Source organism: Microtus ochrogaster, chromosome 15 (assembly GCF_000317375.1).
Source record: "Microtus ochrogaster isolate Prairie Vole_2 chromosome 15, MicOch1.0, whole genome shotgun sequence".
In the NCBI taxonomy this organism is placed as follows: Eukaryota; Metazoa; Chordata; class Mammalia; order Rodentia; family Cricetidae; genus Microtus; species Microtus ochrogaster.
Window position 1 is genome coordinate 13,285,791 of NC_022017.1, and position 27,450 is coordinate 13,313,240.

The following is a 27,450-nucleotide window of genomic DNA, read 5'->3' on the forward strand; positions in this document are numbered from 1 at the left end:
ATATCTAAACAAGACCAGCTTTCTAAACTATAATGTTTATATTCCCATTTTGAATTTTGAAAATGGTTGGGATAGGATTCACCATACTTGGAATGACAGTACAGGTGTGGTGTCTTGTGCCTGTCATCTCAACACTCAGGAAGGTGAGGCAGGAGGATTCCTGTCAGTTGGAGGCAAGCCTGAGCTATGTAATAGTGCATTCCAGGTCACAGAGTGAGAACTTGAGAGGGTGGGGGAGGGGGGTTCTCCACAGAGACACTTTTGGGATGCTTTCTATAAACTCAGAATCAGATCCTGAACAAAGTCAAGAGTTCTGTCTCCTTACTGCAGGACCCTCCTTGACCGCTACCCACATGTGGTCCCCTGCCTTGCTCACTCAGATTACTCAGCAGATGTGACTGTCTGGGTGTTCATTGATTTCAGAACACGAGACACTTTGAAAGTATTTGCTATCTCCACTGGGAATGTTTCTAAAGGATGTGGGCCTAGACTGAAACAGTGGCTCTACCCAAGGGTGGCCACGTAAGAGACTGGGAAACCCGTGGCAGTGCGACCTACTCGCTGGAGTATCTGACAGTCCCTCTTCCGTTCCTGACCTGAAGGAATATTAACTCTGCTATGGCTTACGTCATAGTCCTGTTCTTGTAGTCGAACGTGTTCTTTTTCATGGGTGGAGATGCCGGGGTGGGGGCGGGGGAGAGCAGAGGGAAGATGGGAAAGATGGGACAGGCCTCTCCAGACAATGCAATGAGCTGACGAGATCAAACGTGATGACTGAGGAGCCGCTTCTTGGAGTTCCGTGTCTTCATTCGAGCTGGGGTTTAGCTGGGGGAAGTTAGAAGTACAGGGCCTTGCGGCTCATGGTTGAAGTTTCTGGATTTTCATCTTCAGAGTTCAAGCCGGGAAATGACAGTAAGAATGAGAGTGCAGGAGGACTGTTGAAGATGAGCTGGGGGTGGGGTCAAACCAGGGAGGAACAGAAGGAAGATGGGTAAGGGACAATGGGGTCTGAGCTAAGAAGAGGCAAGGACCTAGTTCGGAGGATTCGAGGAAGTAAAATCAGGCAGGGTTTTGTAACCATTTCGGGTAGCTGAGAGAGAAGGGGATTCTGGGAAAACTTTGGATTTCTAGCTTGGGAGACTGAGTGGGTGGTGATGTCTTTACTGAAATAGAGAGGAGAAGGAGGAGCAGGAGGGACTTGTGGGCTTTAGCTTGTAGTGGGTGAATTCCAGCTGAATTCTTCAACTGAGAAGAAAAACTCAGTGAGCTGTGGATGTATTTACTGGACGTAGGAGAGCCGGGGACTGGTGCCTGGGGTTTCCGAGAGTCATCCAGAAGGGGTAGGACTGGAAGTCCTGAGACTCTTGGATTTCTCTCTCCCATAGCAAAAGCCAATTTTTCTTCCTTCCTTCCTTCCTTCCTTCCTTCCTTCCTTCCTTCCTCCCTCCCTCCCTCCCTCCCTTCCTTCCTTCTTTCCTTCCTTCTGTTGACAGGGTTTCATATACCCTAAGCTGGCCTCCTGATCCCTATGCAGCTGATGGTGGTCCTGAATTTCTAATCTTTCTGCCTCTATCATCGGCGTTCTGAGATTATAAGCAAACATCATCACACCCAGCTGTGCTGGGAATAGTCTCCAGGGCTCCCTGCATGCTAGGTAAGCTCTCTACCAGTTGAGTCACACCCCAGGCCTAGGCTCTACTTATTTTATTTTTCTCTTTTGAAACAGGGGCTTACTATGTAGCCCTGGATGCCCTGGAATTCACTGTGCAGACCAGACTGGTCTTGACCTCACAGAGATCATCTTGCCTTTGCCTCCCAAGAGCTGGCATTAAAAGTGTGCACCATCATGCCTGGCATTGCATTACTGCTAAAGTGGAAGAAAAGGACCATGCCATCAGGTTTGGGACAAGAAAACCTGGTTTCGCCAGGTTGTGGGGGCCTACACCTTTAATTCCAGCACTTGGGAGGCAGAGGCAGGTGGATCTCTGTGAGTTTGAGGCTTGCCTGGTCTACAAGAGCTAGTTCCAGGATAGCTAGGACTATTACATAGAGAAAGCCTGTCTTGAAAAGCAAAACAAAACAAAAAACCCAAACCTGGTTTCTAGCTCCAATTCTGTCACTAGCTGTGTGACACAAGACAAAACAATTAGCCATTTGAAAAGCGGGGGTAATAGCAACCCACTTAAGCCTCACAGAGCTGAGGTGAGCTGACAGAATTCTAGCACATGAACATCCTTCTGAAGGTATCTATTCTTTTGATTTTGTTGTTTTCGTTTGTTTGTTTTAAGACAGACGAGTTTTCTGTGTGGCTCTGACTGTCTTGGAATTGGCTCTGTAGGCCTGGCTGGCCTTGGACTCAGGAATCTGCCTGTATCTGCTTCCTGAGTGCTGGGATTGAAGGCAGATGCCACCACCACCTGGCTGGTATATATTTTTTAAAAAAATATATATGTACATGCATATATACATACACACACATACACATATATTCTGCTCAGCGCAGTATCTTTATGAGGGAGGATTCCAGTTCTGAAAGACATGGAAGGGTTTGTAATTCTTGCAAACACTGTACTTGAATGTTTGGGCTACAATCATTTTTCTGTAGCAGTAAAAGCATGGCCCCTATTTGAGCTCGAGAATTGCTGAGAACAGAGAACTTTCTAACATCAAATGGCTCTGGGCTTTGCCGAGGATGGATGTGGGTCTGTGTGTGCTGAGGGGAGTGAGGGGGAGGGGAAACACAATCTAGGTCAGGGGAAGGCGAGGAGGCACAGCAGTGGCGTCTTCTATCCACTTAAACGGCACAAGAACGCTTCCCTCCGTACACTGCTCCCGAATTGACAACTTTGGAATTCGTTTTTGTTATCACAAGGGATGGGGGAGGCGGGAGGTGGGGAAGGGGGGAGAAGAGAGGTGGCTTGGCCAGGGTAACCAATGTCCGATCCAAAGTGAGCAGGGGTGAGGTGAAAGACGCCATTTGGAAATTGGCTTATCACGGTGCGAATCACACCCCGTACTTTGCTCTCTGACCCGAAACAAGCCGCAATCTGAGTAATCAGGCCTGGTGCTCATCTACCCCCTCTAGAAACTAAAAATCGTCCCTGACAGCCAGCCAGCCATTAGTCTCCACCACCTGAGGCTTGATCTGCCAGAGACTGTGTTTCCAGAGAGGCGATTTACAGGCATTTTATGGTATATATAAGTTTTTTTTCTTATTCTCATTTTTTTCTGCAAAGAAAAGTGGGGTGTTTTTTTGAGGGGTGGTGGCTTCCTCCTGCTGCTGCGGGCCCTGAGCCCCAAAGCTTCCTGTTCTCATCTCTCCATCGATTCAGTACCCCCTATCTCTTGTACCCATCATGTAAACCAGAGCAAGGAGTTCAGCCCAAACACACGAAGTTCTGCACTTAAATTGCTGTATCGTCTTTCTTAAAATGTTCCCTAAGAGAGTAATTTTCTAGGTTACATGGCCTGAGCATAAGCTAGATGTGGGAAGAGAAAGGCCAAAAGACCAGCTGGGAACAAAGGTAAAATTGGACGGAAGTGGAGCTCTCAGAGGCACAGTGGGAAGCTGAAGCATTGCGGAAGTTAATTGTGTGGGATTAGGCTGGCGCTTTTAGGCCTCTCAGTCAGAAGAAATGGGGTCGACTTGGACACACTACAGAAACAGGTAGGGACAAACTGGTATGAGCATGAAAAGTGTGACTCCCAATGTCCTTTCCCTGAAAGACATAGATCAAGCCACTCGGCAGAGCTCCCTCACCCACCATCTTGTCTGCCAGTCCATGAAGATGAGCATCTAGTAAGTGCCTGCTGTATTAACATGAGGGCAGAGAAGAAGTGGAGAGACTCGCTGGGAACCTACTCAGGTACTTCTTTGTCCTTCTCTAATGAGCAAGTCTGTTTAATCTTAAGCACCAAAGGTCAATCAAGAAACTTGAGCACCTCAAAGTGAATTTCGAGGGTACTCAAGAGCTGGCCTTGAAATAGTTTGCAGTAATCCCTGGGCGTGTTTTTTGCCTCAGGATGGGAGTGACTGCCTGGTCACTAAGGGCCACCATTCAAAATGAGAGCTCTGTCCCAGGCTCTCTGTGCTTTCTTTGTTCTTTACCACTATAGCAGCGACAGGCAGAATCTGAAAGGGTGGGCAGGGTTGGCTTTCTGATGGAATTCTAAATGGTCACATAGATGCCATTTCCCAGGTCAAGACATATATACTGGGTCCCTGTTTGGGGATGTGACTTGTGCTAGATGCGGAGAAGCCACAAAGTTGAGCTGGAGTCTGTCTGCTCTCAGGGAGCTCACCAATGGAAGAACCCACCATCCATCCATCCATCCATCCATCCATCCATCCATCCATCCATCCATCCATCCAACATTAGTAAGAAGTAACTTTCTGCTCCTAGAGATGCAGAAGCATGTGTGGCCCTCATTCCTATAAAACTTTGGCTAGTGGGGTAGCTAACAGGGAAATGGACAACTAGATCGCATGCGACAGGTAATGGTGGCAGTGTGAGAAGGCCCTGGAAGTACAGCCTGCCTGGGGGCAAGAAGAGGGCTTAGTTTTGCTGGGACAGGGGTGGTAAGGAAGGGAGAGGATCAGTGAGGGGGTCTCTTGAAAGATGGTCATATATAAAAGGACGCTTGGAGAATGAGGAGGAGCCTGAGACAGGCCGATGTATACTATGAGGGGGACAGGGGCAGTGTGTCCTCAAAGATGTGTGTGTGTGTGTGTGTGTGTGTGTGTGCACGCGTGCGCACGCACACACATGCACTTGGGCGTGAGGGTGACGAGACTAGGAAGTGTGTTGGGGTCAAATGGTTTAGATTTCAATCCATTGTTAATAGGAACCCCTGGGTACTTTTGAGCCAGGAAATGACACAGTTTGATTCATCTTCTAGGAAAGTCCTTCTGGGACCAGTATGCAGAATGACTGAACAAGGAAGAGACAGGAGGCAATGAGGTCAGGCAAGGGGTTGTGCGATCATCTGTGCAGGCAGAGAGAGAAGGAAGGCAGGGTCTGGTGATAATATGGCCATCACTTGCTCAGTATCTGTTTTGGGCCAGGGCCATTACCTTTAATTACTTTCCTGGACTCTGCAGGATAGGTAATGCCTCCATAGGTAGAGGCAGACGCTGATGTTCAAATCGGCAGGTGCCTAGGCCCAAGCCATACAGCTCACAGGCTGGAAATTGAATCCATATGGTTACAAAACCTGTGTTTCTTTTTTTTTTCCAGCATCACACCTTCTTTTTTCCCCTAATGGAGAAGAGCCTTCCTTGGGGGACTTGGAGAAAGAAATGTATTTAGAACAGAGGTTGTGCATTGACAACAGGGAGTCCCACCCAGATGCTGGAGCAGTCACTGTCTGCCTGTGTCATCTTGACACATGGTTTAATCCCTCAGCCTTGGTTTCACACCTACAGAGTGGAGAAAGCCACTCAGGAGAAGAGAGGGAGAGGACGTGGGAGAGGGATTGAGAGAGAGGAGTGCCTCTGAGCAAGGGGAAAGAGCTCCAGGAGAGGGGCAGCCAGTAGAGTCTCTTTCCATAGGTGTCTTGGGAGAACATTCTAGTCACATGAAGGAGGTTGCAGCATGTGCTGGGTGGCGTTTTGTTAACTTGACACAAGTTAGATCATCTGGAAATGTCTCCATCAGATTGGTCCATAGGCAAGTCTGTGGGGGCATTTTCTTGACTAATGATTGATTGGAGGAGGGGGATACAGCCCAGTGTGGGCGGTGCCATCCCTGAGCAGATGGGTTGTATTACAACGGTAGCTGAGTAAACCATGAATCTGAAAGCGGCATTCCTCCATGATCTCTGTTTCAGTTCCTGCCTTGAGTTCTTGCCCTGGTTTCCCTCCGTGATGGACTTTGGTATGGAAGTGTGAGCCAAACAAAGCCTTTCCTCCCCAAGTGCCTTTTGGTCCTGGTGTTTATTACAGCAACTGGAAGCCAGGACAGAAGTAAGGGCAGACTTCAAAGGGCCCTGAGCAAAGAGAGAAGTGGGGGGCATCCAGGGCAGGGAACCGTTTCCCTCTGAGCATCAGAGGAGAGGAGATATCTAAGGAGCCGGACTGGGAAGCAGAGCTGAGGGAATGGCCATTTGCTTGGTTTTCCTTCCACTCTTCTGTATGACAGAAGGTAACAGGGGAGCCTGAGCAAGGCTTCGGGTTCTAGGCATGATCAGCATAAGGCCGGGACCTGGTAGGCATCTGAATAGTCACGATGCCCCACAGAGGAGAGAGAGAGGAACTTTTCATCACATGACAAATGTCTCTGTGACCCCAGTAAAAGCCACCTTTTCTTCAATGAGTAGCCCAGACATATTTAAGCTTATAAAACCTCAATCTTGGGACACTGCGGGGTCCACCATGTCGCTGAATCTTTCAAGCTGAAAGCAGTTAGGAGGTTACACACTGTGTGTGGGAGGTGTGGGGGGCGTTAAGGGACAATGAAGCCATTCTATTCTACACGCATGTGCTCTGGGGACACTTTCCAAGTTGTCCTCTAACACCCCAACGAGGGCCTTTGTATAGCCCATAATTCTCTATGGAGATACAACAGTGGTCTTGGTGACAGCGGTCATGCGAGAGGGTCACTGGGGCAGCTGAGGATGAGAGCAGAGGGATGCTCCTGGAGGGTGCCCGAGGTCAGACAGGGGTACACCATCACCACGGGCTCCTGAATATCCTATGGAGAGGTTCATATTCTTTTACGAATCACAGGGGAGTGTGCATATGGACGCCCGAACCGCTGAAAAAGTCCAAGGTTACTTCAGCTCCGCAGTCGGCCACTACACCCCAAGCAGGGCTTGGAAACAATTTTTATGGAGCCTCTTAGTGGCGCGGTGTGCACAGCCGCTGTCAGGTTGCCTCAAGTCTGCTGCCTCTTTCCTGCTACCTCCACCTGCACCCTTTTCATTTGAAGCCCAACTTTCTATGAGCTTAGTGGCGTTCACATTGCTGTTCTTTTCCACTCTCTTCCTTTCAAGGCAGAATCTCATGCTCCCCACCCGTGTTCCCAAGCGCTGCGCTGATGGTGTCTAGGATAGCCTGTCAGAGGCTTGTGTTTCCCACTCCATGCCACAAGTATGGTGGGAGAAGGAGCGTGACTTATACCAGCTCTGAATTTCTGTCACCTAACCCGGTGTCTAGCATGTAGGTTTCTCGAAGGAGTGCTTGGTGGGGATGTGCACTTCTCTTTGTATGGAACTGCATCATGCTGTGCTCAAAGCCAGGCTTCTTAAGAATGGCTACTCTGGGGCTGGCAGAGGGTTCAGGCAGTAAATAGCCCACCGTGCCAGAGCAAAGGAGAAAGACACCCGATGTCAACTCCTGGACTCTACACTTACGTGCATACATGTACATGGGCAAACACATACATGTGCACATGTACACATATGCATGCACACCTGTGTGCATACGTGCATATGCATATACACATGCACATATACACAACGACTCTTTCATTTGCCCAAAGGGAATCTGGGATGCTATTGAGATGAGGGACATAACACTTGTGTCCTCTGTAGTGAAGGCACTACACGTACGTGTCTCCCCTGTTCCTCTGAATGTCTTCCAGGAGCTAAGACTTGATATCGGCTAAAGAGCGGTAGCATTTGTCTATGTATGGGTGGTCAGTAGATGACCCTAGAAATAAACTTTGGGACTTCCTCTTCTTCTGCTTTCTCTCTCCTTCTCTCCTTTCTCTATTTTATTTTTGTTTTGAGATAGGGTCTCATGTAGCTCAGACTGACCTCAAACTCCCAATGTAGTCAAAGCTACATTGAACTCCTAATCCTCCTGCCTCCACATGCTGAGTGCTAGGATTACAGGCATGCTCTCATATCCGGTTTTGAAACTCTTTTTTTAAAAAAACATTAAGAGAAAAAGGAAAAAGAACAAGAACTGTGCGCATTCTTTCAGAGACAAAGGCATAGGTTGTTAGAGAACCTCAGCCCCTTCCCAGTCCCCTGGGACCCCGCATCACCTACCTTCAGAATATCTCCAGTGTGGAAGCTCAGTTCATCTTCACCGGAGGCCATGAAATCAAACTTGGCAACAGCTTCCATGTCTTGACAAGAAGCTGGAAGAGAAACAATGTGGTCATTGTGTCTTTCCACCAGGGACGGGTTGCAAAGCAGATGGCACTGCCTGGCAGGCTCAGCAGTGGGCAGCAGGGTGGCCCAGTGAATGTCTGCAGGGTGGAGAGCTAGGCTCTGGCAGCCGAGAGGGCCGTGCAGGGCCAGAGCTCATGTTTGCAACAAGAGCTGCTGCAGCCTTCCAGATCTGGTTCCCAGACTCATTCTCGGAACCTCTAGACACCAGGAGTGGGAACTACAGCCAGCCACAGCCCAGCCCCTCTCCCTCCAGCTCCCTTGGCCTGCTGTGGCTGCGGCTGCTTCTGGGGGGGCATCTCTGTTTCTAGCTGATAAGGACAGAAGGCTTGCTATCAACTGGACCTTGAGGCCCAGGGGGCTAGAAAGGCTGCTTAGTAAACTCTGTCCCTTGGCTGTCCCTTGGCAGCTATATTTAACCAGGCAGTGTTAATTAGACAGATGCCATTTTCTCTTTTACATCTGAATCATTTAAGAGAATTAGACAGGATTGGCCAATGGGGAACTCAGCGTCCTTCTGCCCGGTTTGATAGTAGGAAGTATTTCGGTTTTTGAGCTGGGAAACTCAGTCTGTCCAGTAGCTTATCTTAACATCATGATGGGACTCAAGTGCGTTTCAGAAAATTCAATTTTGATATTAAATTATGAAATTTAATATCAAGTTAACTTTCCTCCCAGTAACACCCATGTACTGATCACTGTGCCCACCTATATACTACATTAAATATGGAAAAAAATTGAAGGAGCCGAAGGGAACGTCACAAAGAACAGAGTGGAATACTAGTAGGGTGTGTGTGTGTGTGTGTGTGTGTGTGTGTGTGTGTGTGTGTGCGCGTGCACACGTGTGATCTTGGCCAAGCAACTAAATCTCTAGAAATCTATTTCTTCATCTTTAGAATGAAAAACCTTAATATTCAGTGGATCAAGTTGTGAAATGGAGTTAAATGATAGTTGCAGATACTATACACAGTACAGCTAGAGAATATTTATGTTTTTAAATGATTTATTTATTCCTATTTTATGTTCATTGGTGTTTTACCGGCATGTATGTCCATGTTCGGGTGTTGGATCCCCTGGAACTGGAGTTACAGACAACTGTAAACTGCCACGTGGGTTCTGGGAATTGAACTAGGGTTCTTTGGAAGAGCAGTCAGTGCTCTTAACCACTGAGCCATCTCTCCAGACCCATGAGCATGTTTTAAAACGATTTTATTGGCTAGAGAGGTGGTTCTCTTGATGGACTACTTGTCAGGCATGCATGAGAAATTCGACTCCCAGCATTACATAAACCAGCCATGGCAATACACCCCTGCAATCCCAGTGCTCTAAAGGCAGAGGCAGGAGGATGAGAAAAGTTCAAGGTCATCCTTGGCTACTAGAGAGTTGGAAGCCAGCCTGGGCTAAATGGCATCCTGTAGCAAGATAATGATAACCCTAATTTTAGGGGACGAATCTCTTCCCAGCTAAGGCAGTCTGAAGTGCTACCTGTCTCCTATAAACTCTTCTCACTGATGGTGACACTTAATCAGCAGGACCGTCACATCCTCTGATCCTCCGCTAAGACAGCTTACTGTCGGGGCAGCAGTCTGGAAAGCTGTGGTTTGGCATTTGTGCTTTACACATTTTCACTAATTCTCAGGCCCTTTGGCTGAGCGAACGAGCCAGCCCTCAGACCTAGTGGGCTCTCAGTAATCAGGAAACTGGGACTGCAAATAGTTTTCTCAGAAATCTGTCCCTCTCAAGAGCTGGGAACATCAGGAAGGTGGCAGCAGGTAGCAGGGTGCAGCAGGGAGTCATTAGTAGATTAGAGCCACTGGCAGGGTGATAGGGAGGGGCCCAGGACAGTGACTTCCTAGTCTGCTTTGTTCCCCCCCCCCAAAAAAAAAACCAGTTTGTGAGTCGACTATTCCCAATCTCCAAAGACACAGAGCGAGGGAAGGTTTGCTCAGGAGCCAAATAAAACGCCATCTTCGACTCTCTGTGTGCTCCCTTCCGTCACAACTTATCTCCACACAGCGACAACACAGAAACATTCCTTTCGGTACACTCTCTTCAGCATCCGTCCATCGGAGGCAAATTAACATGCTGGTGGCCTAGGTCAACCCACTGAACAGGGAGGAGCATTCTGCCCTTCTTCCTTAAGACAAATGCTGTTTGCTGAATTGATTTGTCCCATTACCGCACCACTCGAGCCTTTCCTAATTAAAGCCTTGCCTCTGGTATGCAGGGCGACGGGACTTTTGTGGGTCACCCTCATGATATCCGCAGTAGACACTGGTCACCTTAAGAGATCAGGTGTCGAGTGAATGGTCCTGAAAACCATGATCCCATTTCCACGAAAATTTATCTTAATAAGCAGAATGAAAACGGGGGAGGGGGGGGCGGAGGCAAATACTAAATATATTAGAAAGTCACGTAGATCGGCGGTGAGAAAAGCCTGCTCTAGGTGTGACCTTGAGCTTGTGAAGATCAAGCCTGTGTGCTTGGTTCCTGACAGCTGCAAATCACTTGGGTGAGAAGGCCCAGACAGAAGTAAAATTGCTACTGAATGGTGTCACTTTTCTGCCATCCCCTGGGAAGGCTGGCAGTGTGGTGGAGCCAGAGGCACAAGCAGATCACACAGCTCCCCAGTTTGTAATATTAATTCTGGCTCTGAAAACCCAATTAAACAAGCCTGCTCCCCAGGAGATATCCACTGCCTTTTGTGAAACAGAGTCTGTTTGGCTGCTGTTTGGCAGGAGGGAGGTGTTCAAAGTGGGGAGGCAGTGCTTTGGTTGGGGTCAAAGGGTCCTGCACACCCTCTCATCCCTCTTGAAGAAGGGGACAGTAATATGTCATCTTCAGACATAGATCTTGGTTCTTCTATATTTGTTAGTGTTTGTTTGGAAAAGTTTAATAGGGGACCATTAGGGAAGAAGAAAATTGAACTATCAATATAGTTTATTCAGTAAATATTGATTTGTTTTTTATTTATTTACTTTTTTGTTGAATCATCTGCACCTGTCACCACTACATGTTACATCTGGGAAACAAATATATATGCTGGGGAGTGAAAATGGGGTAGCAACAATGAAGGGAATGAGGGAAGAAGGAAGGGAAGGGGGAGGGGAGATAGCGGGCCTGAACATGCCTTCAGGCTGTTGTCATTTCTGTGCTCCTGACCTCTGGGACCCCCTTCCAGACTCCTCCCTCTTCACAGATGGACTCGGTGTGCCTTCCCTGCCAGGGACCGGCTTTAGAAATGGCTGAAGTGCCACCTGCCACACAGCACGAGAAGCTGCAGCCTCCAGGGGCAGCCAGCTGCCTCCAGCAGCCTTCCCCCTAAGCTGTACCCCACGGATGATGCCATTTGTGGGGGTCTAATGCCAGTCTGCTTCCCGCAGCCCTTTGCGGCTCTCTCTCGCACAATCCATTAGCAGCCCTGAGACACAGATCAGCCTCACCACAGGGGGACGCCACACAGGATGCCTGGGCTGATCTTCTCTGTCCTTGAATTTCCTTGTAAGCTGCTTTTACTAGGGGGAAAAAATCACCCTGGAAAATAGTCAAGTTATATACAAGGAACGTTTGCCTACTTTTAAAACATCATCACCATAAGATAAAAACAAAAGGCACGAGGCAGTTCTTTAACATAATCCCGTGTAGAAGTCGGTTGAAATAGAAAACTAGTGATCATCAAAATGGCAGCAGGCAAGAAACTTCTTGAACAATTTCAGCTCCTCCCAAGTTGGCTATGAATAGCCAAGGCTTCCATTTTATGTCTCTCTTAAAAGGAGCAATTGCATAACAGCACAAAACTAAGCGAGACTCAGGCTCAGGACCTAACGAAAGAGTCCTAAATTGAATCAGCCACACCACTTCTTATTTTGCTGGGGACAGCTCTAATCTGAATGCCTGTCCCAGTTTGTGTTGTAATTCAGACAGCATAATGTCTTGCAATTAGAGAGAGAGAGAGAGAAAGAGATTGCTTTTATGAATATTGCTGACTACACATTTATCAGAACATTAGCCACAAATATAATTTTATTTGTTTATGTAGGAAAAGAGAACAGTGAAAAGTTTGCCATTTTGAACTTTGTGTTCAGGTTAAAAAAAAAAGCTAGAAAAACTGTAAAATTATACCCCTCAAGGCCACGTAATACAGACACTTGAAAAATTATAAAATTATACCCCCAATACCGCATAATACAGACACTTGAAAAACTGTAAAATTATATCCCCAATGCCACATACTACAGATACTTGGAGGCCACAGCCTTCAAACTGTTGTTGCTATTATTATGTTGCCATACGGACCCTGAAGTCTTGCTATGATCATCAGACCAGTCTGGAACACTTGGGCTCAAGCAATGCTCCTGCCTCAGCCTTCTGAAGGCTGGGACTACACGTCAAAGCCCCTCTTCGAGACACTCAAAGGTCAGCTCAGTTACTTTCCTGAAGGAGAAAACCTTCTGTTGCTGTGGGGCATGGGGTGATTACAGCTAATTCGCACCATACACAATAGGAAGGTTCTTAGAAAGTTATTCTGAAAAGAGTATTTGTAAATGGAATCTGTTAGCGTGTTTTATAGAGAGCTGCTCCACAAAGGAGCCCTGCGGTGAAGCCCTTAGGAAGTGAAAAGGAAACTTTGTTATGCAAATAACTACCTTTTAATTGATCCATTTTCAAGTCTGCATTTGTAGGCCTGCAATCTTAAAAAGAACACACCTGTACATCACCTCTAGCTCCCACACTGGGGGCCAAGTAAATACTGCTCTCCACTGTGCTCAACTCTGACAGTGTTTTAAAAAGCCACTAATTTAAAAAGCCAGACCGTTCTGCCTGGGTGTGTGGACCAGGGTCAGGAGGCCCTTTCTGGAGAGGGCCCTGTCGTAACTACCTTTGGCTTTGGGGGTGGCAGGGCCCCTGTACTGTACCATTGTGGCCTCTAGGACAGCCACAGAGGAGAAATGAAAGGGTCTTCTCATACTTTATTCATGCACACTGGCATTCCTTTTTCTTTGTTGTGTTTTTGAGACCGGGTCTCCTGTATCCTAAGCTGGTCTCAAACTGGCTAGGTAGATTAAGGTGACCTTGAACTCCTGATTCTCCTGCTTGGACTTCTCGAGAGCGCTGACAGTACAGGCTTGTGCCACATAACGGGTTTGGTTGTAGACTTCCTGAAGGGAGGATTAGCTAAGGGAATGAGGATTAGGACTCACAGATGTGAACTGGAATCTGAAACGTGCTGCCTTTTGCCTCCTGGGTGTCCTGTTGTCTCAGCAACCACAGGTCCTTTGTGTGTAGACCCTGACCAACATGAGTGTTATTCGTAGAGTCTCCACAATCCCCAGGCAATGCTTAGCAGATATTTCATAAATGTTTGTGGCATGCACAAAAGTATAACAAATGACCTGCCACCAGAGTTACAACTACATTTGATTCCATCGAGGTAAGGGACCTAAGTATCTAAGTTTACAAGGCCTAATTAATTTCCCACTCCAAGGTGCCATGACTTTTCAGCAAACCTAGCCAGAGACAGAAAAAAAAAAAAAAAAAGTCTGCCTTATTTAATCCAACAGAGGGCAATGGTGCACCCCAAACCTTGGCTTGTTCTTGGGAATTTTAAATTTTTCTTTTTCTTTTTTTCCTTTTTCTTCCTTCTTTCCTTCCTCCCTTCCTTCATTTTCCCTCCCTCCCTCCCTTCTTTTCTTTTCTTTTTTGTCTCCCTAGGCCTTATAATCTTTATCCAGGCAGGTTTGGTAACTGTCCTCATTGTCCCTTGTGAGCTGTGAGCCTTATAAGCATTCGAGTATTAACCTTTCAGAGTCTAGCACCTATACAACACAGGCTTGCTTAGATGGAAGAGAATTAGATGCCATCTTCTCCCACACTTTCTGGGCTTTAAATTTCTTCTGAACACCCTGGCAAGATGGTCCCTTTCATCTCTGGGCCTCCTTACTCTGTCTTTTTTTTTTTCTGCCCTTCAGAGACAGCGTCTTACTTTGTAGCCCAAGCTGGTCGCACACTTGCACAGTCCTGCTGCAGCCTCGGGAATTCTGGGATTCACTCTGCTTTTGAGGACAAGGTAATGATCTTCTGTTGACATCTATCCTGTGTCATTTCCCCCTCTTTTCCATGTGTTCACACATATGTGGGTGGGGGGGGGGAGTGTGCACGTATATGCATGCGCATGTTGATATGTATTTAGGCACATTTACGTGCATGTGAAGGTTTGAAAACAACCCTGGATATCACTATGTATTGAGGCCGACTCTCTTGCAGAGCCCAGAGCTCACCAATTCTGGCCAATCTTGTGGGCCAGCAAGCCTGTCCCAGGGAGCATATATCTTTTCCTAGAATTAGTGGCAGCAACACTGCCTGCCTGGCATTTCTGTGGGTTCGGGGATCCTCCTGTGAGCTATTTCCCCAGTTCCTTCTGAGTGAATTTCTTTACTCTGACTGCTACAGCTGTGCCTGGGACCCTTCTGCCTTTGTGGGCATTGGGTGTATCAGGAGAGAACAAAAAGGCAAAGATAAATGGTTCCTGAAAATCTGTAATCATTGGCTGGACAGTGGCCACTCCGCTCGCCTGTCAGCTTCTGTTTCGATATTCTTCTTGAGGCACAAACCAATTTATTCTGGAAGAACATGTAGGATGTGGAAGGCTTCTCTACATTTGGGCTCCCAGATAACAGAAATGTTAACCCGCTTGCCAAATGTCTAACAAGACGTACACGTTTCTTTACTGTGCCTGCTCTCAGCTTGTCTCTAACACATCCTCTGCAGCCTTTAAAGCAGTGACCCGCGAATCCCTTTCGAGTAAGATTCCACTTCTGTTTCGTCGAAGATCTGCATCTAAGGCCAGGTCCAGGGTGTGGAGTGGGAAGTAGAATAGGAGCAGCTATGATCAGTTCATGGAGTGCTCCCTGGTACTCCTCCCTGCCCCATCTGTCATCATCAGATCCGGGCTGCAGTGGCCCTGCACCTAGGGGTGGCCCTCCTTCATTAGATTTGCAGCCAATGGTTCCTCTAGATATTGGTACTCCTAAGTGAGATTCTCCATCATTTCTTTTTGGCTTGGGATTTTAGGTGAATAAACAACCTAAACAAAATACACAGTGGAGACAGGTGATCTCTCTCCAGGGACTAGATAAACATTTCTGAGTTTACTGCAACCAAAGAAAGCAAAGACTAGCAAAGGCCATCCCAGCAAAACCACTTCTGTCTAGGAGGCTGCGATTTCCCTTCCTTCTAAAGTGACTCTGGGCACACGAGAACACTGGAACATTCTTATTTTCTTCTGCCCTCAGGTGACTTGTTTATTTTCTCTCTCCTATGCCCTAGGAAAGCACAAATCCCCCATCATGACTGGCAGGGGTGAACACATGGAACTCAAGGGGGCCCTCTGCAGCTTATCTGAGAACAATAATTTATCAGCCCGGAGCAGCTGCTGCAAGACTTGGAGACCCAGTGGAAGTGGCTTATGAAATAGAAGCCTCTGGCCCTGCCCCCACCTCCCATCCATTTCTGTCCTGTGCGCAGGTGTGTTCCCCGAATAACAGTTCATCTTCTCATTGCTTCTCTTCTACAGGAAGTCACCAACAGAGCTGTCTCGAATGACAGGCAACAAAGGGGCAGCTGGTTCGGCAGCGAGGTGCTGCACGGGCAGGCAGGGAAGTTGTTGCTCTCCTCCTCATCTGGAGAAGCCTGGGGCTCTCTGCCCATCACCGTCCTGGCAATCATTACCCTACATGTCGCTGCTCCCTATTACCAGGGTGGGCCCCTCCTGGAGACTCTTTCCAACCTCAGATCTGGGAGCCTCTCTAGATTTGCTGACCTCTCTCTAATTTCCAAGTGGGAAGCTTCTCTGGTTCATGTTCAGGTTTGTGGGAAACATATAAGTAGGGTTTTTTTTTTTTCTTCAGACTTAGACAAGGGGAGAATCCCTAAAATCTCCGATATCCTTATTTAATCAAATTGCTGTTCTGCAGGTAGGTCCCTGCCACTGCAGATTATGGCAGCTGCATTACTCTCAGGGATGCTGCATTCCTTTCATTTCTGTTTTTTTAGATTAGCTCCCCCCACCTCACTTCACAAGCTTTTTTTTTTTTTTTTTTTTGGTTTTAGAGGAAGGAGTGGGAAGAGCAGGAAGTAAAGGGAGAGAAGTGTAAGGACACTGTCCCCAGGCAGGTCCCTCCCCTCTTCTTCCCAAGTCCCAGTTTCACCGTTCCATCTCTTTAATCTGTTCAGCCTGTCTTACATAATCAACTATTTTTTATGCTTATCACATAAAATCTCACACCCCCCCCAAACTTTATCGAAGAAAACTACCCTTTTCTCTCTCTTTAACTGTAGCACATGTGTTCTTATAAACTCAGATGACTCCCACCCCGTTTTTCTACCCTGTCAAACTGCCAGGCGAAGCTGCCTCAGTGGAATGGGGACTCACAGAGGGTTGCGGGCCGGGGTTCGGACAAACCTGCCTTCAAACCCCTGTTTGCTTACTTGATGGTCAAGGAATGTTAGCTCTCTATGCCTCAGTTTCCCCTCCGAGAATTCAGATGACAGTCCTCACTCCATCCCCTTCCAGCAAGAGCAAGTGCAGAGAGCTCCGCTCAGCCCTGGCATTTGCTTGCGCACTCTTTCCCCAAAGCGTTTTGGCATCTGAGTATGCTACCAACATTTCTTGTAGAGAAAAACAAATGTCAAAACTGCTTTTAAAGGTGTAAATCCACCAAACATATGCTCCTTTTTTTCCCCTCTCATTTGAAGCCTCCATTTCCCCTCATTTCCCCTGGGCAGGTGCTAACTTCTTTCTCCTGGCCATGAGCCCCGGCTGTGGTGTTAGCCAAAGATACAGCCGTGGCGTGGGATGGAGACCACTCAGGAGGGAAGAAGAAAAGGCCGACTAACTAAGCAGAAAGGGGGAAACCGATTTGACTTCTACACTCTGCTCAACCACCCAGAGTGAGATCGTGGTGTGGTTGGCTTAAAACAGGAAGCCCCAGGACAGTCAGGGAGGGAAAACACCACCCAAGTTTCACCACTGCCTAGACTGTCAAGACTAAGCTACCTTTGCATGCTGTGGTCTGTGATGTGCCAGGGCCTTTACCATTGTACTCTTGGGGGAAGGGGCTGTGCTTGGAACTGAACCTACTGCTTTCAGGCATGCGAGGCAAGCTCTCAACCACTGAGCTACATCCCCAGGTCAACATTTATAATTGTTGTTAGTGGCCAGACTGGGAGAAGGAAGCAAGATATCAGAGTCTGTGTCTGGTAATTCCTAGTGATCTATGCGCTCTCTGCTTGGTTTCTGGGTCTTCACTGGTACTAGCAAATACCACAGGCCCTCCACCTACCAGATCAGGGTAATTGCTAACTAGCTTAGGCCTGTCGAACCTTCCTGGGGGACTGTCTGTCAGCCAAGAAATTGACAGCAGCAATTCTCACACACCATGGAAATTCAAGCCCATTACTTCTTGGTCAAAGAGGCAATGACTGCAATAAACTGGGCTGACCTCAGAATGGGCAATTGTGGGCTCAAAGGCAATTTCGGAAATGAGAACCATATCGCCTCACATAGTCACAAATGGCAGTTCCTTCCCCGTCGTCCCCCCCCCTCCCGTCCTCTCCCTTTTCTTCTTTCTCCTCCCGCCTTTCCCCTCCAACCCCCTACAATATATTCTCTCTCTGCAATATATTCAAGGGTTTCCAAATTCACTTTCTCCTTTGAACACTAGTCACTTACCGTGGCTATACTTAGAATGTATGTTTTTAATTTATCCTATTGTTTTCTTAAAACAACACCACGAACACCTTGAAACAACATCAGAATGCCAAGAGCCCACCGACTCCACTAGAGAGGTCCCTGACAGCTCCACTGTGCTGTGAAGCAGACTTCAGATCCAGCAATCCTGTGCTTCCAGACAACTGCAGGAATGGGAGGGAAAGGCCGCTGCATCTCCGGCCAACCATTCATTTTATCCTTAGTGTTTCCTAAAGTCATAGCAATTGTCTACGGACACCATGAATGCTGCGGGCAAATCCACAGGGGAATGAAGCATGTCAAACGCCCCCCTGACTCAGAAGCCATTTTGTGAACCCTGTCAGAAGGGGCATGGGGAGCGCCTGCATAGATGAGAGTAAAGGGCAAGAAAGGACAGATGGACTTTTACAAAAGGCGGGCATTTTTATCCTTCCCCTCCCATTCCCTATTCACATCACCATTTCCCTTCTAATTCATCACTAGGATTTTATGGGGCCTTCATGCTCTTTCCTCTTCTTCCCTTCTGTTCACTTCATGTTTGCTTTTATTGATCTGGGCTCTGAAAGTTCGCCATATTTATCATGTATTTGAAAGCCTCCATCTCCTTGCTCTGTGGTCACCCAGGCGGTAACAATGCTGACACACATAACAAACACATTCCCTGTTGTCCCCTCTCTTTTCCCTCACTCTCTGTGCCTGAAGCGCTTGTCAACCTTATTTGACCAACACACACACACACACACACATAAACACACACACACATACACACACACACACACACGTGTGGCTCAGAAGACTCCGTGATCATAGCCACCTTAATCTTTTTTGTCACTTTTACATGTGTCATCAAATCCCCATTTATCATCAGAACGCTGGCCGTTGTTCAGCTCGCTGGTTTCTAAGCGTGCAAAAGTGAACATTAACTCAGACGGACGGTCACTTACCTGCCTTCCGTCCATAAGTCTATCCCCGGAAATCTAGAGGAACTGACAGCTTCATGCAACAAGTTACCCAGGAAAAATATTAAAAGTCATCAATCAAAGGGATATTAATGGGGCATGGTGGTGGCACATGCCTGTAATTCAACACTTTGGAGTCTGAGGCAGGGGATCACAGTTTGATATTACTTTGGAATACATAGTGAGTCTCTGTCTCAAAAAAAAAAAAAATCCGAAAACAGAACAAGCAAAAATCAAGCAAAACCCCAGACTAAGGGATGATATTTTGAATTTTGCTTGTCAAGTAAATAATTAAAATTTTCTCATTTAGGAAAACACAGACCATTACAGTAGGTCTTTCTAAATTGAGTTTGGTTAAAGAAAGCCACGCCTGCATTTGTCTTGTAGCTCTCTCTCTCTCTCTCTCTCTCTCTCTCTCTCTCTCTCTCTCTCTCTCTCTCTTCACAGGCAGGCCACACTGCCTTGAACTGGATACATAATCAAGGCTGTCCTGAACTCCCCAGTGGTGAGATTACCGGTGAGCACCACCATACGCAGCCAGTTCTCTTTCCAGTTTTGATCAAGGAGAGCCCTTCAACCCTGGGCCCACCAAGTTGGAAGCATTCACAAAGCTATTGGGTTTTTCCTCGGAGAGTCTGTGGTTATAAGGATAGTGGCCTGGTTGGAAAGAGTAAGTGAAGCGCTAGGCTAGGCAAGTCTGTTAAGCTGAATGAAAGTGTCTCTCCTCATTCCAAATATTGCTCAAAGAAGAAAAAAGCCAAACCACCATAAATCCCGAATTCTTGTTCCTAAGCTCTACTGTTCCCAGGGTCCTTCATCACCCGTCCTTGATCTCCAAAGGCCGCATCTCAGTCACCGTCTAGCTTCAGACTAGCCCTCTCAACCCGCGCTCAGTATTCAGGACGTGGCCTGAGCGGGCTGTGTGCAATAGGATGATCAAATTACTTTCTCTGCCTGCCTGCGTTTGGTAATTGTGTTATCTGTTGCTGCTGGCTGTTCCAGAGGTAAAACCCTCTAAGAACTCAGGTGTTTTAACAGGAAGGTGGCAGAGCTAGGCCTCTCCATCTCTTTTGTGGGGGTTGTGAACCAGAACACCAGGCTTCACATGGCCCCTGAAACTTTATTTTGTTTCTCTCAGTTCCTTTGGCTAACTGCCAGCCCATTTGGCATGCAGGCGGTTTGATTTCTTTCGAGTTGCTTCCTTCAAGTTTTTCTTCCTCCTCCTCTCTCTCCTCTTCCCTGTGCCTCATTTCACGACACAGCCTTTTGCAGAGTTGGAGGACACCAATTAAGTAGACTGGTTAACCAGCAAGCCAAGGAGAACCTATCTCCAATTCCCGTATATTGTGACCACAGGCACACACCACACTTGACTTTTGGCTTTTTAATGCAGATTCTGGGGCTCAAACGCAAGCCCTTGAACTTGCAAGGCAAGCCCTTTACCTACTGCCCCCAGGCCCAACTCTTTCTTCTTAATGAACTGCATGACTTTGGATCTTTATTCTGTAATAAATTGATATGATCCATAATAAATGGATGTGGAGTTTGGAGCTAGGCACAGTGGGATTCAAGTCCCCGGTCCTTCCTTTACCAGCTGTGTGACCTCAGCCAACTGGCCATCCCCGAGCTCAGTTTCCTCACCTAAAACAGCTTTCTGTTGATAGGAACCCAGTAATTGAGATTATCTGAGTATCAGGGACAAACACACTAGAAAAAGCTCTGTCTCTGTCTCTGTTTCTCTGTCTCTGTCTCTCTGTCTCTGTCTCTCTCTCTCTCTCTCTCTCTCTCTCTCTCTCTCTCTCTCTCTCTGTTCCTCTCTTAACAGGATCCCAGGTAGCCAAGGATGACCTCAAAGCCATGATGTAGCCAAGGATAACCCTGAACTTCTGAGCCTCTGGCTCTTTCACTTGAGTGCTGGCAATAGAGGCATGTACTACCACACCCAATTTTTTTTTTTTGTTTTTTTTGTTTTTTTTTTTTTGTTTTTTTCGCACACCCAATTTTTTATCATCATTTTTTAAAGTTTATTCTTCTCTCATACATTACATCCCAACCACAGTTTCCCTTCCCTTCCCTCCTCTGGTACCTCCCACCCTACTTCTCCCCCAGATACACTCCTCCTCTGTTTCCCTTAAGAAAAGAGCAGGCTTCCTGGGGATAGCAACAAAACGCAGCATAACAAGTTAAAATAAGACTAGGTACAAACCCTCATCGCAAGGCTGGACAAGGCAACCCAATAGGAGGAAAAGGGTCCGAAGAGCAAAAGAGTCAGAGTCAGCTTCACTGCCACTGTGAGGAGTCCCTCAAGAACACCAAGCTACACAACCACAACATATATGTAGAGGACCTAGCTCACACCCATATAGGCTCTCCGATTGTCGCTTCATTCTCTGGGAGCCCCTATGAGCCCTGCTTAGCTGATTCTGTGGGTCGTGTGCTTGTGGACCACACCCAATTTTATGTGGCACTGAGAACCAAACCCAGGGCGCATGCTAGATAAGCCCTCTGCCTACCAAGCTCTACCCTCTACTTTTTCATCCTTCCTTAGATTAAAGCAGCTACAAGCTTATCTTCATTTTGTCCTCTAGAATCTTGTGACAGGTGCAATCTAATACCAAAGTCCAAGCAGACCATGCCTATGACCAGTATATGCCAGTGGCACCCCTGGCCCCTGGGAAGAAGTACACGGCCACACTGGGGGCAGATACCGAGTGGCAGATGCTCATCTGCTCCCTCATCTGTCCTCTCATTGGGCCGCTCCGTTTCCCTGTCCTCGTGCTTCTTTGCAAACTGCATGTTTACTTTTCAGGGGTCCGAGAGGGCAGCTGCAGCCTTCCGTCCCCCTACATTCCATTCTTCTGGCCAGAGGGTCCAAAGACCTCTGTGTGCTGACACTTTCTGACGTGAGCTCTCTGAGGATCATTTTCCCATTCAGATCCTGTCAATGTCACACTGTTATGTGACCTCTCCTGGACACTCAAGCGTCTCTCGCCATCATGTCAGGCCTTCAGCCCTCTCTCCCCATCTTATCTTTCAAAATTGACTTCATAATTCCAACTGACTGAAGCAGACATGTCTTGGCAAGTGGCTTCCATTCTCCAGACACCCTATCTACCCAGAAGCCTCTGCCCCATCATCCTTCTGCAGTTTAGCACACACCACTATGAAAGGCTGTGCAGGCTCTGCACAATGGCCCAAGGCTCCCTCTTTTAAGTAAGCTGGAAGTTCTGGCATGGATGTGCCTGTCTAAAGTTAACAGTGCTTTCTCTAGCTGGGCGTGGTGGCACGTGCCTTTAATTCCAGCACTCTGAGGCAAGGGCAGGTGGGTCTCTGAGTTCAAGGCCAATTTGGTGTGTGGAGTAAATTTTAGGATAGCCTGGGCTATATAGAGAAGCCCCGTCTTAAACAAATGAAACAAACCAAACAAAAAAGTGCATTTTCTTAAGGATATCAAGGCTCCTAGTCCAAGATCAGCTGTCTTACTTGGGGCCTGTCCCTGTCACATCAAGTGTATTCTCTCTGATTCTTCGGTGAGACTTGGTGTGTCTATCCTTTGCCGGATGCTATGCAAACCTGGGCTCTTCCAGTAGCTCTCTGAGTGATATGACCCCAAGATAATTATCTGAGTGCAGTGAGCCTCAGCTCCTTCCTGTCAGAGCCGTGCTGGGTCATACAAGCTGACTCCAAGTTCACAACTGTCCTGACTTTGCTTCTCAACTCAACACGTGGGTTACACATGCGTGCCATGGAGCCTAGAGGTTTCTTGGTCTTAAAGGTGTGCCTAAAGTCAGACATGGTGGCTCACATCTGTAATACCAGCGTTTGAGAATATTTAGTAGAAAGATTGCCACGAGATTGAGTCAGAATGGGCTCCATAGTGAGTTCTAGGCCAGTCTGGGTTACAGTGTAAGACTCTTAAAAAAAAAAAAAAAGGAAGGAAAGGAAAGGAAAGAAAAACAAAACAGGAATAACAGTGCCATCTTCATAGTGTTTTGGTTGATAAAACATAAAACGTTCTTCTCAACCATTTAGAGAAGTGCCTGGTACAGAATAGGAGAGCAGCGAACCTTAGTTACGGGACTCTGAAAACATTAACATATTCATTTTTCTCAGCAGCTAATAAGGAGGTAAGAGTGTGAAATGTACCTCCTTCAGCCAGGTTTCCAGGTAAGACACAAAGTGCCCAATTAAACTACCATTTCAGATAAATAAGTTGTTAGTACGAGCACACATTGCAAATGTTTACCTTCACCACAGGAATCTCTTAAGTGGTAGACTGGAGTCCTGCTGGGAATAATGGCCAGGAGCCCTTTGCTCCTGTCTGCCTCTCAGCTCCACTTGCCTGCTTTTCTCCCCAAATACAGAGTCTGCCCCTGAAGCCCCGGGAAAATGCCAGCAATCAGAGCGGCAGCTGTGGAGGGAAGTCTCTGGAATTCTTATTATAAAATATTCTGCATCCTTGGGACAGAACTCAGGGTCTTGTGCACGTTAGGCACATGGTCTATCACTGAGTCACATCTTCAGGTGCGTGGGGAGGGTTGTATGCAGAGGTCTAGATCCTCATTCATGCATCCTGTGAGCCACAGAAGGTCATACCTCCTAATGTTCCCTTTAGTGATTTGCTACTTTTAATACTTGTGGGTCAAAGTTGAGCGTTAGCCATTCTTGGTAGATTTCATGTATTCCAATTCCTGCTTTCTAAGTGACTCCTCTCATAACCCATCGTGGGCAGAGCAGGGATCCTCCAGGCCCTCTTCAGTCTTCCGATGCTTCTTTGTGATTATTCTGGCATTTCATGTCGTCATTTCAGGATCACTACCCGCTCTTTCACACCTATAACTTGTTGCACGGTTTCCCGTTCGGCATTTCATCACAGCCACCATCAATGTAGTCCTAGTGACAGAGACCCCTTGAATGGCTGATGATACCGCATCCTTTCTGTACATGATTTGTGCCTTCCTAGAACCTCGCTTCTTCCTGGAACCATCTCAGAGGAAGTTACAAAACCACCAGCAGTCCCAAATGTGCAGACGGTCTCTCCCTTTGTCTGGGTCTTGGTCTCTCTCTTTGTCTCTCGTTCTCCCTCCCACCCCACCTCTCTTGGCCCCGCTCCCCAAGATATTCTTTTTATATCCTCTCATTTCAAATCTCCTGTCACTGACCCCTGCCCAGACTTCTCCCTTCAATTGAGGAAGTTTTCAGTGTCTTGGCTTCACTGAACTCTCACTCACTTTCTGTCTCTCTAGGGCATCCTTATTGTTATTGTTATTATTATTATTAATTTTGGTTTTGTTTTTGGGAAAGTTTGATACAAAGTCTTACATAGTCACCCTCTCCCACCCAGCACACACTCTAGCTCAGGCTGGCCTCAAACTTGCTATTCTACTGCTTCCTGAGTGTTTGAATTATAGGCATCCTCAAGTCCAACTCTGAAGTGTCTGGGATTTCAGGCCTGTGTGCCTCCATACCTTACTTTAGGTGGTGCTAAGAATCACAACTGTATAGAGGTGGAAATTTGGGAACTATTCCAAAATAGATAAGTGTTCTTAAAACTATGAGTAAGTGGGGTTTCGTTACCGTACTTTCTCTGCCATGGAGGACTCTATTCCCTGTAACTGTAGTCCAAAACAAACCCCCCTTCCTGAGCTGCTTCTCACCAGGCAAGGAGAGAGGAATGAGCACGCCTGTCTTTTTCCAGCTTCTTCCAATGGTGACCTTGCCCCAACAGTGTAGTATCAAAACTAGAAAACTGCCCTGGGTACTCATCATCTCTGTACCTCCACCTGCTCATTTATTCCTCGATAGCCAGAGTATCATGACTAACAAGATCCAAAACGCTGTAACCTGTAAGGTTCAAGGGTCAAGAGTTTGGTGTGTATTTGGAAGGTTTTCTGTTTCTTAAACCCTTAGGCCAAAAATCTTTTCTGACCACATCTAATCTGCACCAACATTCTGGATCAGAGCAAGCTCTTCAGTGTTCACTTGGTTTTCTTCTTGTCAGGGAGAATGGTGAAGGTGTGCAGGCTGCTCTACTGTTGCCATCAGTGTCATGGTTAGGAGGCAAGGAGCAGAAAAAGGAGGCAATGTATTATTGGTCACACTGCCTACCATCCCATGTCTTGCTGACTTCAAACCCAAGCTCCTGTTAGGACATTATGTTTGTGATAGGTAATTCCTGCCATCGGCTACACAATAGATGGTCAACAGGTTAGGAAGGAATTGGCATTCCCATTGACGACTCCATCTAACTTGGAAGTAGAGAGCATTTCAGAGGGATGGAGAGCCCCCAACACAGTAGATCCTCCATAAATGCCAGGGATAGCATCAAACCAATTCCCAGCCAGGTACATTTCTCAAAAGCATAATCACACAAAGCTGGTACCCAGAAGACTCTTTGCTTCTAGGAAACAAATGCCAGATAGAAATTGACGCCAACTTGTTGGTAACAGCGGCTGTCCATTCACCAGGGTTCAACCAAGGAAAATAACCCACTGTTAAGGAGGGAAAGGGAGAGTTCCCTGTGTTTCACCTTTTTTTAAAAAAAATATTTATTTATTTATTATGTATACAATATTCTGTCTGTGTGTATGACTGCAGGCCAGAAGAGGGCACCAGACCCCATTACAGATGGTTGTAAGCCACCATGTGGTTGCTGGGAATTGAACTCAGGACCTTTGGAAGAGCAGGCAATGCTCTTAACCTCTGAGCCATCTTTCCAGCCCCTGTGTTTCACCTTTAAGTGGCTATTTGCTAATGGGTAAATATAGAACGACTTTCTTTCTCCCTTGGAGACAAATGAGTTCTGGTTCTCAAGAACCAACACATCTGGCAAGAAGATAAGAAACAAACTAGGTGTTTCACTTGTTAAGATTTGCTAAGAAAAGGGAACCTTTATTTTAGACAAGTTGGAGAGAAGGGTTGGCCTGGGCAATTTCTGAGCTGCCAAAGGAGGAGGCTGGACATGGGCAGCAAGATGTTTTTAGGTAGAGTGAACCCTATAAGTGAAATCTCTGCTACTCAAGCTCCTAATTGGTTGATTGATTGAATATGGATTTTAAGTTTTTATTTACTTATTTTATGCATATGCGTGTATGTGTGTGTGTGTGTGTGTGTGTGTCTGTCTGTATGTGCACCACATGTGTACAGTGCTCCAGAAGCCAGAAGAAGGTGTTGGACCCCCTAGAGCTGAAGTCACAGGTAGTCCTGATGTGGGTATCAGGAATAAACCCTGGGTCCATGTCAAGAATAGCAAGAGTTCCTAACTGCTGAGTCACCTGCCCAGCCCCTAAATATGGGTTTGTTTGTTTTTGTTTTTTGAGATGGTAGTTCATGGAGTCCAGGTTGGCCTCAGACTTAATATGTAGCTGAGGATGATCTTGAACTTCTGATCCTCCTGCCTCCACTTCTCAAATGTTAGGATCACAGGCATGCACCACCATGCCTGGTAAGGTGGTGCTAGGGAACTCCTGGAAAGAAGCTGTGTCTGCAGAAGCTGAATGGCTGTTTAGAACTGCAGTACTGTGGAGACATTGGAATGTCGCAGGCCCAGAGACCAATTCCTTCATCTTGGCTAATTCTAGCCCTCTTCAATAACCATTCCTTGCCCATCCCTCTGTTGGAACTAACACCTTGTGACTAATAGATAAAAACTTCTTAGACTCTATTAATTTAGCACATCACTAGTTTCTGCCAGTCCAAAAGCTCAGCTAGCATCGTGGGCCAATAGAAAAGTTTCCCCCATGTCTGTGTGCCCACCTCTATCTGATGTACCCACCAATTCATTTTATATTTATTTGCCTTGATTTGTGACTTTTTCTGTTCTGTAAAACAGTAAGACTTCATGAAACTGCTTCCTTGTTAGAACTTGGATTTGGGGTAATCTAAATCTGTGTCCCCAGGCATACTCGCTCAAAATGGTTCCAGAATAAACTGTCTCTTGTTTCCTTAAAGGCAAAAGCTGTAGTTTTTGCATCCAAGTAGGCAAGCACCCTGCCAACTGGACCAATTTACTTGGTGTGCCTACACCTTCCCACTGATGTCCTCACACAGAGGACACAAAATTCAGGAAGGCAAGCCCGAGAGCAATTATAAGGACAAACTCCAGGCCAAATGTGACAGGTCTGATACGTGGGGTCTCCTTACACTGGTGGTACCACTGCAGAGGGGCATCAGCCATCAAAGGGCGAGAAAGAACAGTGCTTGTGACAAAGGTAAAGAAAATAGCTGAAACCAAAGGGTGAGGAAAAAAGTCACGCCTTTGGTTGACTGCATTGCGGTACCAGGGCTCTGTCCCTGCTGTCCTTCCCAACAATGCAACTGCGGCATTTGCATCCGACCCCAGCCATTGGTTGGGGGAGGGGGAGACACAGCCTGAACTTGGAAGTGTCTGTAGTGGTCTATCCAGAACCCACCTTCCAGGCTGACAGGAATGCCACCAGATGTGGCAAAAATGAACCTTCTTTCATGAGCCATTTAAATCCTGGAAACCCCTCTTGAATTTAGACTACTGCAGGGGGGACTATTTTTACCAGGGTCAGTCAACCCCCAACTCTGAGACACATCAGAGGTAACCCCACAGAAGTCTCCCAGCACTGAAAGTCTTCAGCAATGCCAGAAGCCCAAGGC

The 27,450-nt window shown here is 47.0% G+C and overlaps 1 protein-coding gene across 1 annotated transcript in view; it reads right to left on the minus strand.

Annotated features, from left to right (window-relative positions):
• The window catches only part of Grap2 (GRB2 related adaptor protein 2), a 21,624-nt gene extending 13,551 nt beyond the window's left edge, over positions 1-8,073 (minus strand). The window contains exon 1 of the mRNA XM_005354171.2: positions 7,996-8,073. Within this exon, the coding sequence (XP_005354228.1) occupies positions 7,996-8,073 (78 nt within the window). The remainder of the gene's footprint in view (positions 1-7,995) is intronic.
• Positions 8,074-27,450: the final 19,377 nt, after the last annotated feature.